Raw genomic sequence first — 16,845 nt, 5'->3', positions numbered from 1 at the left:
ATTTTGAAACGAGTAAGGATTTTGTAATAGTATGTGGCTGACATCTAGTGGCCACAGTTATTAATGGCATCCCAGACGTTATAGACTACAGGGTTAAATACCTAGGCCTACTATGTAGCCTATGTGAGAAACGCTCGTGGGAGCAAAACGTGAGGCTAATAGGTCGACAGTGTTATTACAACAGTGCTGCTGAACTGGTGCAATAATATGGCAAGCTATAGGTTTCAAAATAACCCACCAATATAAAGGGCAGGGCAATCCCGTTAAACACAGCTAGCATGAACAGGAAAAGCATTTAGCCGACTACAAAATAAATGCTTACTAATTCCCTTTTGAAAAATAAGAAATTTAGCCTGCCTTAGTATTGGATAGCATGCGATACAAGGTTCATATTAAAATATTTATGAAATGTTATTGTCATATTTACACTGAATCAGTTAATTATAAGATTTTATGATTAGCAATATGATATCGTGTGGCTTAAAAAGGAAATGTTCCGTTACTAGTTTCCATTCTGTCCAGCTTGACAGTAGTGCGTCTGGCGCACATAATTACCACGTCATATCCGGTGAGTGGGGTCTTTTTTTGTTTTCCCGTATCCGCCATTTCAGTTTTTGAAGTTAGTTGTCATCGGTCGCTGGATTGTAGCTGGAATTGTGTCGCTAAAACGCGTTACAAGGTTATAAGAGCGTATTTCCGAACGTAAACCAAATAAAAACCTTTTATAATTCGTGGTTGCGGCTCTGTATCGGGCGAATTGATGTCCAAACGGCCAGCTGCGGATGTCGCCTGTTTACTAAACGTGCTCTAGGCGCTAAAGTTTTTGTATGAGTTGAAGGCTTCGCCTGTGGATAACGGGAGGGAGAGAAGGGTAAGGCCCGGTGAAGCCTCGGCCTTGGAGTGGTTATCATGGCCGGAAATTTTGACGCGGAGGACCGTGGCAGCTGGTACTGGGGCCGGCTGAGCAGGCAGGAGGCTGTGTCCCTATTGCAGGGGCAGAGGCACGGCGTGTTTCTGGTCCGGGACTCTATCACCAGCCCCGGGGACTACGTGCTCTCTGTGTCGGAGAACTCCAAAGTCTCGCACTACATCATTAACAGCATCAGCAACAACCGACAATCCGGTCCAGGTAAGGTAACAGAAGGGGTTCGGAGGGGCTTGCTTGGCACATGGAGACGCTGCTGTGTGACCATTCTTGCATGACTTGCACCAAAGCAGATGCGCAATAGTGCCTTTTCTTTTCCACGCTCTTTTATGGAGAGCAAGGCAGACCAGACACATTACACATGTGTCAACCTAACGTTGGCTTCTTGTGATGGTCTCAGACCTTTACACGAGTGCACAGACACACAGCTTACTAGCTATTACACAACACATTGTTCCAGTAAATCATGGCGATTGAGGCACGTTTTTGTCACAAACGCACCGTGGTGGGCGGTTTGGGGTTTCAACTAGACTGTATAGTAATGTATGTTGTGGCCTGGTGCACCATTCAAATGAGCATCATTTACCAGCTGACCCTGGGGCAGTTCTACATGTTTGAAAGTATTTCTTAATGCCAAGTTATAATAGAGTTTGACCAGACGTAGTCAACTGCCTCTACTAGTGTTTTGTCTGTGCAGGAGCTGAATAGTTGCTACATTTCCTCATACATTTGCAAAGGGCAGACCTTTTGTTGGAAGGGGAAAGAAATGCAAAATAAGGAAACAAAAAAATCCTTCTGGGTCATTCTGGAAACCACCATGATCATGCTTGGTTACATAAATAGATTGGCTTCCAGATTTGGTCAATCATTTGTCTCTTATCACTCCTTTTCTCCAGGCCTTCCGAGGTTCCGCATCGGCGACCAGGAGTTCGAAGCACTCCCCTCTTTGCTGGAGTTCTACAAGATCCACTACTTGGACACCACCACCTTGATAGAGCCCATCAACAAGTCCAAACACACCTCCTTCATCAGCGGAGGGCCCCCGCCGCGCCTGGAAGACGAATATGTCCGGGCGCTTTTCGACTTCCCCGGCAACGATGACGAGGACCTGCCCTTTAGGAAGGGGGACATCCTGCGGGTGCTGGAGAAGCCCGAGGAGCAGTGGTGGAACGCCCAGAACTCTGAGGGCCGGGCGGGCATGATCCCCGTGCCCTACGTGGAGAAGTACAGGCCTTCTTCTCCCAGCTCGGGGGCAGGGCCCGGAGGTGTCCCCGGGGGCCCCGCGGGAGGGATGGCCATGCTAGGGAACTCTGACGGCTCTGTGGCCCATCCCGGACCTCCGCTGCTGGGAGACCCAAGCCAGTACGCCCAGCCAACCCCACTTCCAAACCTCCAGAATGGACCCGTCTATGCCAGGGCCATACAGAAGAGGGTGCCCAATGCCTACGACAAGACGGCACTGGCCTTAGAGGTAAATATGGACGTGTGTCTGTGTGTGGGGGTTATTCTTCTTGACCCAATGCATCCTCTTACAATGTGCTGAGGAAGACAAAGGGGTCAGCCCTTTTAGCTTATCAATACTTGAGTAGAGTTGGCCGGTATCTAATGTTTGATCCCTTTAAACCTTTTCCAAATACTCCCCCACACGGTATGAACGTCTACTGCAACTGTAACCTATTTGTTTTAGTTTCTGGCCTTACAATACGTTTTACAAGATTGCATTGATCTTATCACGATGAAGTTACTTTCACCGTTACTCATTTTTACTGAACAGCGCTTGAACACATCACAATGTAAGTGGATATATAACCAACGTTCCAAACCAAGGAGTGCAAACAAAATCACTGCCATGTCAGTTCATATTTTGAGCTGGATTCTTATATTTAATATGCTATACTCAATGAAGCAGCAGTTGCATTTTTTCGGGGGGAACCAACTGGTTTGCATTGGCCAGCTTTTCTTTGTAATGATCCCTTCTGAGAAGGGGCTGTCACGTGACGCATAGCCAGTATGACTGCTAAATAGCTTTGACCTTTTTCACAAGTTAGGCCTCCATCATTTATAGGAGTTCTGTCAACACTCAATAGCATCTTCCTACAGAGGCATTGCTGCTGCTGGACATGGACACACTCTCTTTAAGACATTCATTATAAACGTGCTGCACATTACAAAACAGATTTTCTTTATGATTGTATTTAAAGGATACCCTGTGATATGGTATTACCGGCCCTTACACTGAACTGATATTCTTTCGCTCTTCTTTACCATTGTGCGTTTGATGATCTTATTCCTCAGTATTTCTTGTGCAGGGTTAACGAGAAGCAATGTCAGAACATGCTCAGCTAGCTCTCTGTGTATTTTCCCATATAATGAAGTTATTGAATATCTTTTCTGTGGAGATCAGTTCTGTGACGGTACACATTGATCTGCTTGAAGTCTTACCATTATGTTTGTTATAACTCTCTGGCTTCATCTCTTCTTTACTGATCCGACCTGTATTATACCGAGTCTGCCCTTCCTCCCCCCAGATTGTAAGCTAACAGGTTATCCCAATATGAAAAAGGGCCACATTAGCCTGTGTGCTCCCTGTGTACAGTGGCCCTGCTTGTTTTAACTGTCCGGAAGCTCCAGCGGGGGCTCCCACGGAGCAGGTCGTTGGGGGAAGGAAATAGTTTGTGTTTGGGAACAGGACCATTTCCTCTGGTCTCTGTGAAGCCAGGAGTCAAGCTGGGCCAGGAGTGGGACTAGGAGGCAGGGCCAGTCAAAGAGTATAATGGACTGTGTCTTGGAATTGATATATCAACCTCTAGAAAGATGAGAATTAGGCAATTAATACAAGATGACACAATGTTCAAATACAAAATAATAAACAGATCTTTAATGTCAAGACAACAATACAGCAATGGGATTGTAATGAAATGACTGGAGAATGCAGTCATTCTCCAGAAGTTCTAGCAAAATCTAATTACGCAAGAACATCAGCCTACGTGATAGATGTTCAGGGTTGGAATAGTGAGACATAACAACATACGTTGGCGTGACTCTCTTAGTCTACATACTATCTCAGTTATAACAACCTGACTTTCTCTTACACAAGACTAAGGTCAGAATGTTTATTGTATGACGATTCACAATTTCTGACAATACAATAAGTATAAATATATTTCATATATTCACACAATATTAATTTCCATAACAACTGTAAACGCTAAAGATACCAACACGGATTCATCCTTAGACTCCTCAAATCTCTTTAACTGTTTATGGAGTCAGACATCAAGTTTGCTATTGCTAGTTGACATGTCTTTAGCCCGCTCATTTGTCAGCTTAAAAAAGGTTTTGTCAGTTTGATTGGTTACATATTATACAATGTAGACCCCCCTTTTTTATTTTATTTTTTTGCAAGGGTTTCTGCATGTGCTAGACGAGGCTTACATGTGAGGCTGTATGCATGTTGGTCAGACCCAGCCAGGCCCCTGCTCTGCTCAGAGTTTGTCAGGAGTGATACTGTGACGGGTTAATAATTAGCTCACATTTCCTTCTCTGGATGTCTTCAGAAAACCCCACTGACTTTCAGGATCATCACCCTTAATGCAACTAAATAAAAAATCCTGCATGAGTTCTGTTGCATTGTAGTAGTTGTATAGTGTCCACTCGATAATTCTGTCTTAATAACACCTTAAAGTCCATAATGCCTGCTTTGTTATATATGTATTCTTGTTGTTACCTGTTTTCCTAAATTCTGAGACACAAAACAATCAGCCTCATAAAGTTGTGATATAATGTAAAACTGGACATAAACTCTATTAGTACAACCCCAATTCCGAATAAGTTGGGACGTTATGTAAAACGTATTTAAAACCGAATGTGATTGTTAATCCTTTTTCACATACAATCAAGTTAAAAACAATACAAAGGCAATATATGTTATGTTGTACCCTATCTATTTCATTGTTTTTCATAAACATAATTATGCTTTTTCTGAATTTGATGACGGCAACACATTTAAAAAAAAGTTGGGACGGGGGCATTAAAAGATTGGTAAAGCTGTAGAATATTAACAAAAATACCTGTTTGGAACCTTACTCACATAAACATGTTGACTGGTAACATGTGATATTATCATGGGTGGATCTAAAGGGGCATCCCGTAAAAAGGTTCAGTCTTCACAAACAATTACGGGGGTGAGGCTTACAACTTTGGGAAGAACGGCACTGACTATTTGTTTGTTGTATGATGTTGTTTTTACTACTGAATGCACAACAAATCAAAACGTAAGGGGCAAGGTCCAAAATTAAAATGTACTGCCCATGATTGTCGGTAAACACAGTTCATCGCTACATCCACAAATGCAAGATGCAAAGTGAAAGCCATACACTGCCTGGCAACAGAGAAAAAGTCACACACGCAAAACATTTCTTCGACCATCTTACGGCACATATTCGCCATAAAACATTTTGATGAGCTTGTTTTGGCACATACGGTTGCTGAACCTAGACCTGACCAACTGAAGCAACCCCAGATCCTACTGTACACTGCCACACAGGCTTGTACAGTAGGCACTAGGCATGATGGGAGCATCACTTCATCCACCTCTCTTCTTACCCTGATGCACCCATCACTCTGGAACAGGGTCAATCTGGTCTCATCAGACCACACAACCTTTATCCATTGCTCCAGAGTCCAATCTGTATGCTCCCTGGTAAATTGAAGCATTTTACCTGATAAAAAGTGATAAGTGGTTTCCTTAAAGCTACACATCTGTAGTCCATATCCCTTATGTTCTCTTCGCATTGTGCGTGTGGAAATGCTCTTGCTTTCACTATTTAACATAGCCGGGAGCTATACTGTTGATATTTTACATTTGATTCCATCAAATGTTTTAAGTTAAATCCCATCACGATCATTAAATATTTTTTCCGACCACATTTCTTCCTCAAAGATGACGGTTCACTACTATCTATCCAGGTTTTAATAATGCGTTGGACAGTTCTTAACATGATTTTAGTAGTTTCATCTTCTCTTGAGTAGTTTTCTGTGTTTGATGCAGGTCAATAATTTCACCCTTTCTGAAACAGAGATACATCTTTTCCAAAACCACAACATATGTCTTCTGACATGGTTGTTAAAGAAATAAGAAGCTGTTCACTGCATCAGTGAGGTTAGACAACTTGTTGCCAAATGAAACATATTTATCACTACAGTTTTTGCAATACAAAGTGTAACAGCCAGTGTTTGTGATTATATAGGGGTGGGTTGGTGCCCATGGCATGGGTAACTTGTACATCTATGAAGGCACTATTAATGCTGAAAAGTACATACAGGTTTTGGAGCAACATGCTGCCATCCAGATGTCTATTTCAGGGACGTCCTTTCTTATTTAAACAAGACAATACAAAGCCACATTCTGCACGTCTCAATACAGCTTGTCTTTGTAGGAACAGAGTGAGGGTACTAGACTGGCCTGTCTGCAGTACATACCTGTCTCCCGTTGATAACATGTGGTGCATTATGAAGCACAAAATATCACAGTGGAGACCCCGGAATGTTGAGAAACTGAAGTTGTATTTCAAGCAAGAATGGGAAATCATTTTGCTTTCAAAATTTCCACAATGAATGTCCTCAGTTCCCAAACGCTTACTCAGTGTTGTTCAAAGAAAGGCTGATGTAAAACAATAGTAAACATGCCCCTGTCCCAATTATTATTTACAAAATACATTACATTTTATCAGTTTAAACAAATACATATGATGTGTTTGTACTGTTTTATATTCAATACACATCGAAAAAGGAAACTATCACATTCTTCACATTTTACATAACGTCCCAACTTATTTGGAATTGGGCTTGTAATTATGAAGCTTGACCTGCGTTTTAAACCATACTTTCTTTTTACGGCATACTGTAATACATAAGAAGTGTGTAGTTTGCGTACATTGTGCACACAATTGGGACATACTTAAAGCTATATTTCTTCATAACTTTACCCTTTGCTTATATATCTGTCAGCAGAAAGTCTCCACATTACAAATCTAGAACTAGGTAACGTTTGGTATTTTTCCTTGAATTTTTCTTAAATTAATTGTTGTTGTTACCTAATAGTTTTGATTCATTTAGTTTTGATTCATTGTTTCAGCTCTAGTGAAGCGTTTACTGCTGTACAAACCATTTCATAGAGGTGTTACTGGAGTTGTGTTGGTATTTGTTTAGGCCACAGCTTGCGGTGGTGCTGTATTGAATTGAAGCATATTGGTGTTTCTGGTATTTGCCATCCTCATATAATGCAGTGTTTCCCACACATAGGCTAGATAAAACCCATATTCCAATAGTTTAAAAAATCTCATAAAATGTCATTGTGAGTGCTATCGCGGTGCAGCCATGTGTGCGGCCCCCATGCTACAGGTGTTCATGTGCCTCATGCAACCAGTTGAAGTGTACAGTCAGGTTAAAGTAAAGCTCTTGTCCATTTAACGCTAGCGCAATGTATCGCTACTTCATTCTCCTGCAAAGTTGATAGGGTTGCTAAAGCTAGTTAGTCCAACAGCTACGGGGCCAACACACGGACCCTCGCGTCACAGTAATACGTTACAATACTGTGACGGAGCTAAAATAACATAACGGCATGTAGTATTTCATGATGGATTACATCACCATTCTGCTGTGACCGGTATGTGTCAGATAGCTTGTTACATAATGATGATAAGGTGCATGCTTTTTCAGCACCTCTATTTAAAGAATCCTAAATGGAAGGCCTTGAGATGTCCTGACTGAGACGTCCTAACCACTGACATGGGAGCCCATTGAAGATTTTTTTTCTAATGCCTTGCTGCTCGCTGTATTAAGTCCACCTCATCAATTACTAAATAAAAAAAACCCTGGTTTCCTCACGCAACAGTTTTATGAATGGGAACGTGGAAACACAAAACAAACAAACAGCAGCCAGCAGTTTAAATGAATGATGGCCGCCGGCTACAGCAAGGCATGCCAGCAAAGATGCCAAACATTTCAGCTTCTCCAATGTGACCTTTTGTTGCTCTTAGTATTATGTGACATCAAACTATATATACCTGCTGTTTGGACTGTTGGTCAAACATCATAATTATTAGCTATGCACACTTATTCTCCTGTAGACTATGCTTCATTTGTTTCACCTATCAGGCCATATATTGACTTCTTCAGGCCTGTGACGTGTGGATCAACACACACATAAGACACTAGACTAGAGCAAATTCAAATTTCCTAAAAGGCCAATATTACTACATCAGACTTTTAAGAACAAGCTTCATCAACCACAATCTTTCCTATTAACCCCTCAATGGATTAAAGGCCTACTTTACCGGTGGAAATATGAAGGTGTATTGAACTCTAGAGATCCTATGTAGTATAAATGTGCAAACATTTTAGAAATCGGTTCATCCTAGCCTGAGAAAAGGCAGAAAGTGTGTTTTATGGTCTCACTGTCTAACGCGCCCCACACACATCCTGCGTCTACCTCTGGAGCGCGTCGCGTTACCTTACTGCTGCCTCTCTCGGACTTTTCTCGGACACATGCAACGTCTCAGCAGCTGCTGCTGCTGCAGCGCTGCTTCTAAAAGCCCTATCTTTCTACATAGAGTTTTCATAGATAATTCCCATTAAAAATGAAGTTCTTTCATGTCATCTATGATGCATATGATTTATATTGAGTCTGGACAGTAATCCGTGCGCCCCATTGCCATTTTTTTTATTTTTTTTTGCCATATTTTCGCTTGTTGGAAGTTTTATTTTGAAGGGGACACACCAGGAAATGGTGAAACTACAGCGAAAGCTGCCAGTATGAAGTCAATATGACTCTCAGCAGAGTATTTCAAAAATCACTTTACTGATTTATACGGGAGAGAGAGAGGGGGGTGTGGTCGGGGAAGAAGAAGGCCGTAGACACAGAGCAACGGAAAACTGTTGCGCTCATCATGATCTTTTTTATTTCTTCACTATATTGGATCTCTATATGTGTCATTTATCCAAAAATGAAATGCCAGAACTAATTGAAAATTAGGTTTTAAATCCCTCGGATTTTGATTGCACAATTAAATCGTGAAATAAAGGGATTATTTGCGTATACGACTGAGGGATGTTTTATTTTGAAATAAACACATCGGGTAAACGTGTAACTAGAGTGAATGCTGCTGGTATGACTGTCAGCAGAGTATTTCTCTATCAGTTAAAGCACAGAGACGCGAGAGAGACGCGCTGCTCTCAGAAAAAAAATAGGCGAGCCTCCTGAGGTGAAGGGGAGCGTCGCTGCAGACGTGCCTCCGACGCGCCTCAGCAGTGCGTCTGAGGTTGGATGTGTGCTCGCTCTACGTTGATTTCACAGTCTGTGACAAAAAGGCAGACGCAGACGCGAGGTAGACGCGCAGTAGAGGTAGGATGTGTGTGGGGGCCGTAACCCTACATTTTCCCATGCGTGACATCACACATGGTAAAATGTAGGGGTTAGGGTTAACAGGACAGCTGGGCCAAGGTAAGACTGAGGGGGGGGGCGGAGGGAAACTCATTCATCATATATTATAATAGTGATTTTATAATGATAGAACGCCGGTTCCGTATTGGGTGAAATATTCCTTTTAAGTAATTGATTTTGAGTGTTTCAATACAAAGTAGCAACTACTACTCTTTTAATCTCACTGTATAATAAAGTAGCATGCCAAAATCTAAAACGGGTATACGTAAACCAGGACTGATTTCCAAGGTCATATACTATTGCAGTACAATATCATAATATAACACATTTTCCAATTCTTCTGAAATAAAATTGTAATTGTAATTTTTTCAACTTTCAGAACAAATGATCGTAGGAAATAGCTAGATTAAGTCATTTTTTTTCACTCATTCTATTAATGTGCGGGTGTTTTCCTTGGTGGGGTTCAAAAATAATGTCATTGTTGAAGGCCTTGCATGAGGAAGAAGGCTAGATCGAAACACCTGTCTTCATGCAAATACTGCCAGTTACACATTTAACACAAGGAAGATAGTCGTAACTGGTGACAGCTTATCAAACAGATACTATGGACCCAAGCTTCTGAGGTTGTCCCGCGCCGCCTTAGCCCCTGACTGTTCAGCCCTCACCCGCACAGTGACTTGAACTTTGGAACTGTCTGTTAGTGCTTTGTTTGCTCAGTGACACAGGAACAGCCACTCCTCTCTCCCTGTCCAAGTCAAGTGTACTCATACATAACATGCCAGCACCCCACAGTCTGCTGCGACTGACCGTTTTTATTAATTATTTGATTTTAATTAATTATTAAGTCTTTTAATGTAGGAAAAGTGCTTGTGGCCTCCAAAGAACATGAAAGATACTAAAGGTCACATCATGTGCTCATCAGGTGGAGGTGTTGTGTGATTTTTTTCTCCTACTTTGGTAGTCTGTGGACACACTGGGGAGGACCCATATGTTGAAGAACCATGAAAATGTGCATTTTTCCATTAACAGTAGATCTTTAAGTGATAATAAAGAGAATACATTCATATAAGACAGACAAAGGATGCAACTGTTGGCTTTTTCACCTTTGTACTTGATATATATGACCGGAACCAGGGTTCAACATAACTTTTTTTTCCTACTGGCCCGCCGGGCCAGTGGATCCGAGTTTTACTGGCCCCTTGTATATTTTCACTGGCCCTGCACACACTTTTTTTTTTTTCATAATTTAGTGTCAATAATTATAATACCTGTATTAGAAAAATAAAGAAAGATAACCAGATCTAAAGGGAATATCTATACTGTAACAGTATAGATATTCCCTTTAGATTTGGTTATTTTTCTTTTAGTTAATTATATGAAATGTTGAGATTGCTCATACACATAATATAAAACCAGGCAAACATATTGAATTAGAAGCCTACAACTGAAAGTATGTTGAAAGAGTCGGCCAGTATTTTAAAGTCCAGTAGTTTGAAGGTTGTTTTTATTCTTGAATTTGGGCAGTTTAATGAATAGTTCACCTGCAGAAGTCATGTTCAAACATAAAAAATAAATAAGAGATGAAGGTCTAATCATTCTTTGTGGTGTGGTAGGCTGTTTTTATTACTTTCTCTATATGCATTAGGGATGTGAATGTGTCGACCGAATGACCGGTTTTCCACTTTCGCTCAAGTTGACTTTAAAAATAGAATAGAAATCCGAAAATCAGCGGGGTTATGCCGTTTTTTTAATGGGAGATTTCACCGTGTATGTGAGTTCACGTCTGGTCGTGAGCGCGCTGCAGCAGTGTCACTTCTCCATGAAGTGTCAGCTTCACATATAAGAGTCCGGTGTGGGACCATTTTTTCAAACTATTGATAAAAAACAATGCAGTGCAAAATATGCAGCATAAGTTAAACGCTCGTCTAAGACTATGACGTTAAATCACCTTAGAAACACACAATGCCTTCGTCCGATCACAGCAGCGTTTCACCGTGTGATCTCGCCAGCGAGTGAGCCGCCGCGCAGATGAACTGTGGTTTGTGGCTAAAATAATAACTGGGGATATTCTCCCCGTTAGCGATTTCAATGGGAAAGACTTCCGCGATCTGATTGAATGTCTCGAGCCTGAAAACACAGTGCCAAACTGCGCGACTATAGGAACTGTACAGTGAGCGGAGTCCCTCCGTTCGTTTCTGTCTACAACCGACACAATCACCGGAGACGCATTCACAGCGTTTAAATAACGCCTCTCATTTGTATTACCATTGGGGCTTGGATGCAAATATTGTAACATTACGGCGGCAGATAAAGGAAAAGCGCAGTTATCATTTTCTGCGCCTCAACCTCTGCTGTGGGAAAAAAGAAAGGGGGCAGAGTAAGTCGATTGATTTGTCGACTCGCAGGCGGACGGTAGGCAGCTCTGCCAACGGTGCCTGTCAAAACGCCCACGCATCGGTTGTCCACTGGCCTTTCATTAAAAAATATATTTTATATTAGGTTTATTATATTGAGTCTTAAATAAACACTGCTTTCATTACGACTCAGAACGCGCATTTCAATGAACCATGATGTAGTCTACAAAAAGATACTGAACTGTGATTGGCCAGTCACTGGCCCGGGCGGGACAGTGACTGGCCAATCAACTTGCCCTGCATATGATTTTACTGGCCCCGGGCCATCGGGCTATACGTTATGTCGAACCCTGGGAACTAATAATAAGTTATCAAAAATGTAAAAGTTCTGCTAATATATTTTACGTATTGTTTTTAGCTTTGGCAACAACGTATTGGAGAGGATAGATGATCTGCATTTTTATTATCATTTTTTTTTTAATGATAATAAATCCTGTAACATACTGCTTTGGAGTGCTATCTCAAGCCTTCTTCTCTCTGCCCTCCCTTCCCCAGGTGGGCGACACGGTGATGGTGACCAAAATCAACGTGAACGGCCAGTGGGAGGGCGAATGTAAAGGCAAGCGGGGCCACTTTCCCTTCACACACGTCAAACTGCTGGACCAGCACAACGCAGAGGAGGAGCTGAGCTGAGAGCGGACAGCCAGGCCCGCAACCTGGACACTAGTTTTAGCCCGTCTCCTCTCCTCTCCTCTTCTCTCCCTCCATCCTTATCTTCCTTCCCGTTCCACACACTCCCCCACTCTCTCTCTCTCTCTCACGTCTGCTGCTCTTGGCTTTTACCTGCACCAAAGTCTCCAAGTTTCAAGAGAGTCACTGAGAACAAAACAAACAGGCGGTCGATGGGACACAATGTATAACGCACACGCCCTTCATTACTACACCACGCTCTGAATAATCATGGCCGCCCCTTATCCTTCACCTCATTCACAAGACTGACTGACTGTAAAGAATGGTCTATTACTCCAAAGTGGAACAGTTAACTGAGGATAATGTTGGCAACACCCTTCAGATTGTCGCCGCGTCCCTGCCGCCGACACCTTATCACCACTGGCTCCTCGGCAGACACACAGCTCAACCACTTCCTCTTCCTGAGTTGGAGCCAGTAGATAAAGCGCTCAGCAGCACAAGTGTCATTTTTCATCCTCGCCCCTCCTCATCCGTCACCATGGTTACAGCTCTGTAGGATCACCCGTGCTGCATTCATGTCAACTGGGAATATACAGGAGCAAATTGAACAGAAACGTATTGTCTTGCTTAAGGTTGTTATGGTGCCCTTGATTTTTTTTTAACTCTTCTTCAAGGAATAGTTTTTTTTTTTTTTTATATAAATGTGTTTTTTTTGTTGTTGTTTTTTGACAGGAGTTGAATATCACGTCTGTACTGTAAATATGAAGCTAGTTTAGCTTAGCAATACCATAAAAAGCAGGGGGGAGCGGCTTGCCTGGCGCTTTAGCTCATTTGTATAGCACAATATAGAAACAAGTGAAGCTCTGAAGCTGGCTCATTCAAATGTTTATCTTGTTTGTTTGATATCTACCATAACAACAGAAATGTTCACCATTAAAGGGATTTTATCCATGACTGTTTCCTGCCTGGGACTAGTTGCTAGGCAACCCTCTGGTACTTCAGGAAGTCCCCGTGCCTAGTCAAGAAATAGTCCAGTGCATATAAAAACCCCTCATGAATAGTTCAAATTGTCATATTTACTCTTGCTGTAATACTGTGCTAGTAGGCAGATAAACAGTGGTTACATTTGGACAGAGCCACACTAGCTGACTCCCCCCTTCTTCCTGGCTTTATCTCTTGCTGGCGGTGGCTTTATATTTACCATACAAACATGAGATTTTTTTATTATTATTTTTTTAATCAAACTACAAGGTGAGTCAATAAGCGTATTTCCCAACAATTCTTATGATCGAGAGCTTCTTGTTTCACACAGGAAAGTTACTATGTCAGCCCTGCAAAGACGCTACAGTTATTTGCTCATTTGCATATTCTTTCTACATTTGACTTTTCATTTGTCCAAACCGACACTATCTCTTGGTGGTGGTGTATTCATTCAGGACTAATATTTCATTCTAAAAAAAAATGAGTTTACAGCACCTCCAAAGACAGGACTGAAGAATATTATCTGGTAGGGCATCTTAGCATTGTTCTTGTTGTTGACATGAACGCAGCATTAGTTTTTAGGGTAACCCAGGGCTGGGCTGTGAGCGACAGAGGCGCAGCGTTTGATCAATTTAAAGAAAAACGGAGTGTGAACAATGTTACAAACAAGAAAAAATGAAAGAGTGAAGGAGTGCATTTCTCTTCAAGGACCAGTCCGACACGCACCCCTCACCCTCAGCCCTCCACGCCAAATATCAAACGGATCCAAACCCTAACTCCAGGAGAGAGCAGCAGCTTGGAGCAACTCCCTGTAGCCGTAGCCATAGAGCAGGACCCCAGCAGTCAACCTGAGAAAAACTTCAAGACTATTGTGACGGTGGAGATATAAAGGCAACACTACTACTACACTATTAAAAACCTCAGTCCCCCCCCCCCTCCCCCACCATCCAACCCATCTACTACGACCAAGTACCACCTAAGTAGTCTTTTGTAAGAAAGAAAAAAGAACATATTGTTATTATGACATGATGTACTATGTGATTCTCATTACATGCTAAAGTTCTGTTTTCTCTTTGTAGTTTTTTTTTTTTTCTTCATAGCTGATTTTTGTCCGGGAGGAAAAACACACTTTGATGTACAGTACACTTTTTACAGCCACATGTTGCTGTGATGCAGAATGGATAAACTGACTCTAGGAGGGGGGGGTGTGGTGTGTTCTCATTCCACGTCTGATATACATCAATGGAGTGAATGGAGGCTGTCTACCATGTTAGTTAGTACCAGCGTTTTCATATTAGCAGCACTCTGCATTCAGCTCACTCAATATTCCTTAGCAACACACAAACTGAGCACTCTCTGTGTTCACACCTTGTAAAATGTGTCCCAAGGAAGGAGAACGTGGTATTATTTGGAACCCGCCTGTTGCTTTCGAACCTTTTTTTTTTTAATGATCTGGTTGCCACCTTTGCACCAGTTTGTTCTTATCAGCCTGCGTTTTCCTTTTGTGATTTACTCATTTTATTCTTTTGCCACTCTTTTTATTTAAAGCCTCGGCCATGATGCACAAAACCGACATGGACTTTTTTTTATGTTACTGTGTTATGTCTACCCCCTTTGTCCAGCCATTATTGCCAAGAGATCATGCAAATTATTAGAACATGTCGTAGTGTCCAGATTGCCTTTTCTTTTTTTTCTTTTTTTATTAACCACCCCTGGACGTTGTTTTCTGTTGAGATTGAATCATTCTATTTGTTGACACCTGACAATCATGGGCCATCATCTATCATAAAGCAGACTGGTTTGGTATTGGAGCAGGCTGGGTGTGTGTAGTTTGAGACCTCTGCCTGGAGCGAGCCAGTGCCACTTTGAGTATGAGCTGTGAGAACTGGCTGTCTCTTCCAAAAGTGAGGGCCTGCCTCTCAGATGTCATGCTACAATATTTCTGGCCAGAACGTTATGTCCCCTTTAGGTGGCACTGTTAACAGCTTTGGGAAGAGATGGGGGCGGGCTCCTTCTGGAAAGTGTATTCTGCCAGTGCTTATGAGATTAACAGGAGATGAAATTTGATTTTTTAACAGAATGCACTTAACCGCTTTCCCAACTAGAGTTCGCAATCGATAAATGTGCTCCATTTTTACAGGGTTTTTAATTATCCAGATTGCTCCCACACATTAGTTTCCATGATCTTATAGCTATGCCTGATGAGCTCAGTCCTTGCTTTTCACATTTCATTTTCAAGTTGGCCCTGTTCCAAACCCATGTTAGAATAATTACTATTACTATTTGGTTGACTTCTTGGGGGAAAATCTGGTCTAGGGAAGTAACATGCGTGTTACTTTCGGTCCATTTTGTGTGGTCATGAATCGATCAAATCAAGCTTCTTTGTCACTCACGATGCACATGGCAGGTGCTTAGCTACATAAATCATTATCTTATAAATTGTGTTGCCTATGAAACCACCAAGAAGTATTTTTTTTTTAGTAGCCCTGCATGAAGTCATTCGTTTCCTTTCATTAAAAGGAAGGGGTGGCAAAATGCCAGTGGACATTGTGTTAATATCCAAATGTGCCATTTTATTATAACACTATATTCTTTCAACACAATTGACAATACCTTTTTATTTTCTGTAGCATGTAATGTGTTAATATACTAGTAAATAAAGTCAAATCCATGACAAATTATTTGTGTAATATATTGACTTTTTTTGGTTTGAGAAATCCCAGTGTAAATACTGTAAAGAAGTCTAACACATATTTGAAGGCTCTGTCTTAACCGTACTATTCATGACCAAAACTCCCTTTTCATTCATGCTGCACATGGCAGTTGCCTGGCTACAGAAATGACTTGCCTTCATACTGACGTGAGGTATTTTTAGTTCACTGTATGACATTTGGTAACTGTAGTGTCAGTGTACTGTAGTCTGTAACAGGTTTGAATATGTGCATCAGCCTACTTAGCAGTAAAGCTAATGTGGATTCCCACATAGCACATATGCAGCTAGCAAGAAAACTGCTGTGAAATATGGTCTATGGTCCTCAGTTCATTGCTACTGGCAGGGAAGAGACTGATTATAATATTTTGCTAACAGCATTGTTGCACTTTGCTAATTTAATAGTCACTGCATAATTGGCAGTAAAACCAAAATAAAATGTATATCAATTAATTAAATCTCCTTGGCTTTTACTTAACTAATTTTCAATTCATTTCCATTTGAAGTTCCCTCAAAAAAAGGTAATGTAATGTATTCTGTTGATGTAGTATATCCTATTTGAAAAAATAATTTTAAGGATGCTGTTTAGGACCTCCAAACAAGTAGGCCTAGTAGTAGTAGTATTGCAGGTAAATAGGAGTTCATTTGTGCAGCTTATGGCAGTGAAAAACAATGTCTGAATTCCTCATCAGAAATGTTTCTTTTCAGAAACATTGCTCCAAGAGTCTTTACAGAAACTGCA

General features: G+C 41.5%; 1 protein-coding gene across 1 annotated transcript; it reads left to right on the top strand.

Moving 5' to 3' along the window:
- The first annotated feature begins 700 nt into the window (after positions 1–700).
- Positions 701–16,041, top strand: crk (v-crk avian sarcoma virus CT10 oncogene homolog). Its single transcript, XM_080025096.1, has 3 exons — positions 701–1,129; positions 1,822–2,396; positions 12,278–16,041. Exons 1-3 carry the CDS (start codon positions 910–912, stop codon positions 12,413–12,415), a joined length of 933 nt encoding a protein of 310 aa, XP_079881222.1. The 5' UTR covers positions 701–909; the 3' UTR covers positions 12,416–16,041.
- The last annotated feature ends 804 nt before the right edge of the window (positions 16,042–16,845 follow it).

The sequence above is a fragment of the Ammodytes marinus genome (assembly GCF_949987685.1).
Source record: "Ammodytes marinus genome assembly, chromosome: 3".
In the NCBI taxonomy this organism is placed as follows: Eukaryota; Metazoa; Chordata; class Actinopteri; order Uranoscopiformes; family Ammodytidae; genus Ammodytes; species Ammodytes marinus.
The sequence above is the reverse complement of the archived record's forward strand: the minus strand, read 5'-3'. Positions and strand labels throughout refer to the sequence as shown.

Bases quoted from the DNA above. Each gene is read 5' to 3' on its own strand.
- crk (XM_080025096.1), top strand. From the start codon at position 910: ATGGCCGGAAATTTTGACGCGGAGGACCGTGGCAGCTGGTACTGGGGC. The intron at 1,130-1,821 runs GTAAGGTAACAG...CCTTTTCTCCAG, and splicing joins CAACCGACAATCCGGTCCAG to GCCTTCCGAGGTTCCGCATC. The intron at 2,397-12,277 runs GTAAATATGGAC...TCCCTTCCCCAG, and splicing joins AGACGGCACTGGCCTTAGAG to GTGGGCGACACGGTGATGGT.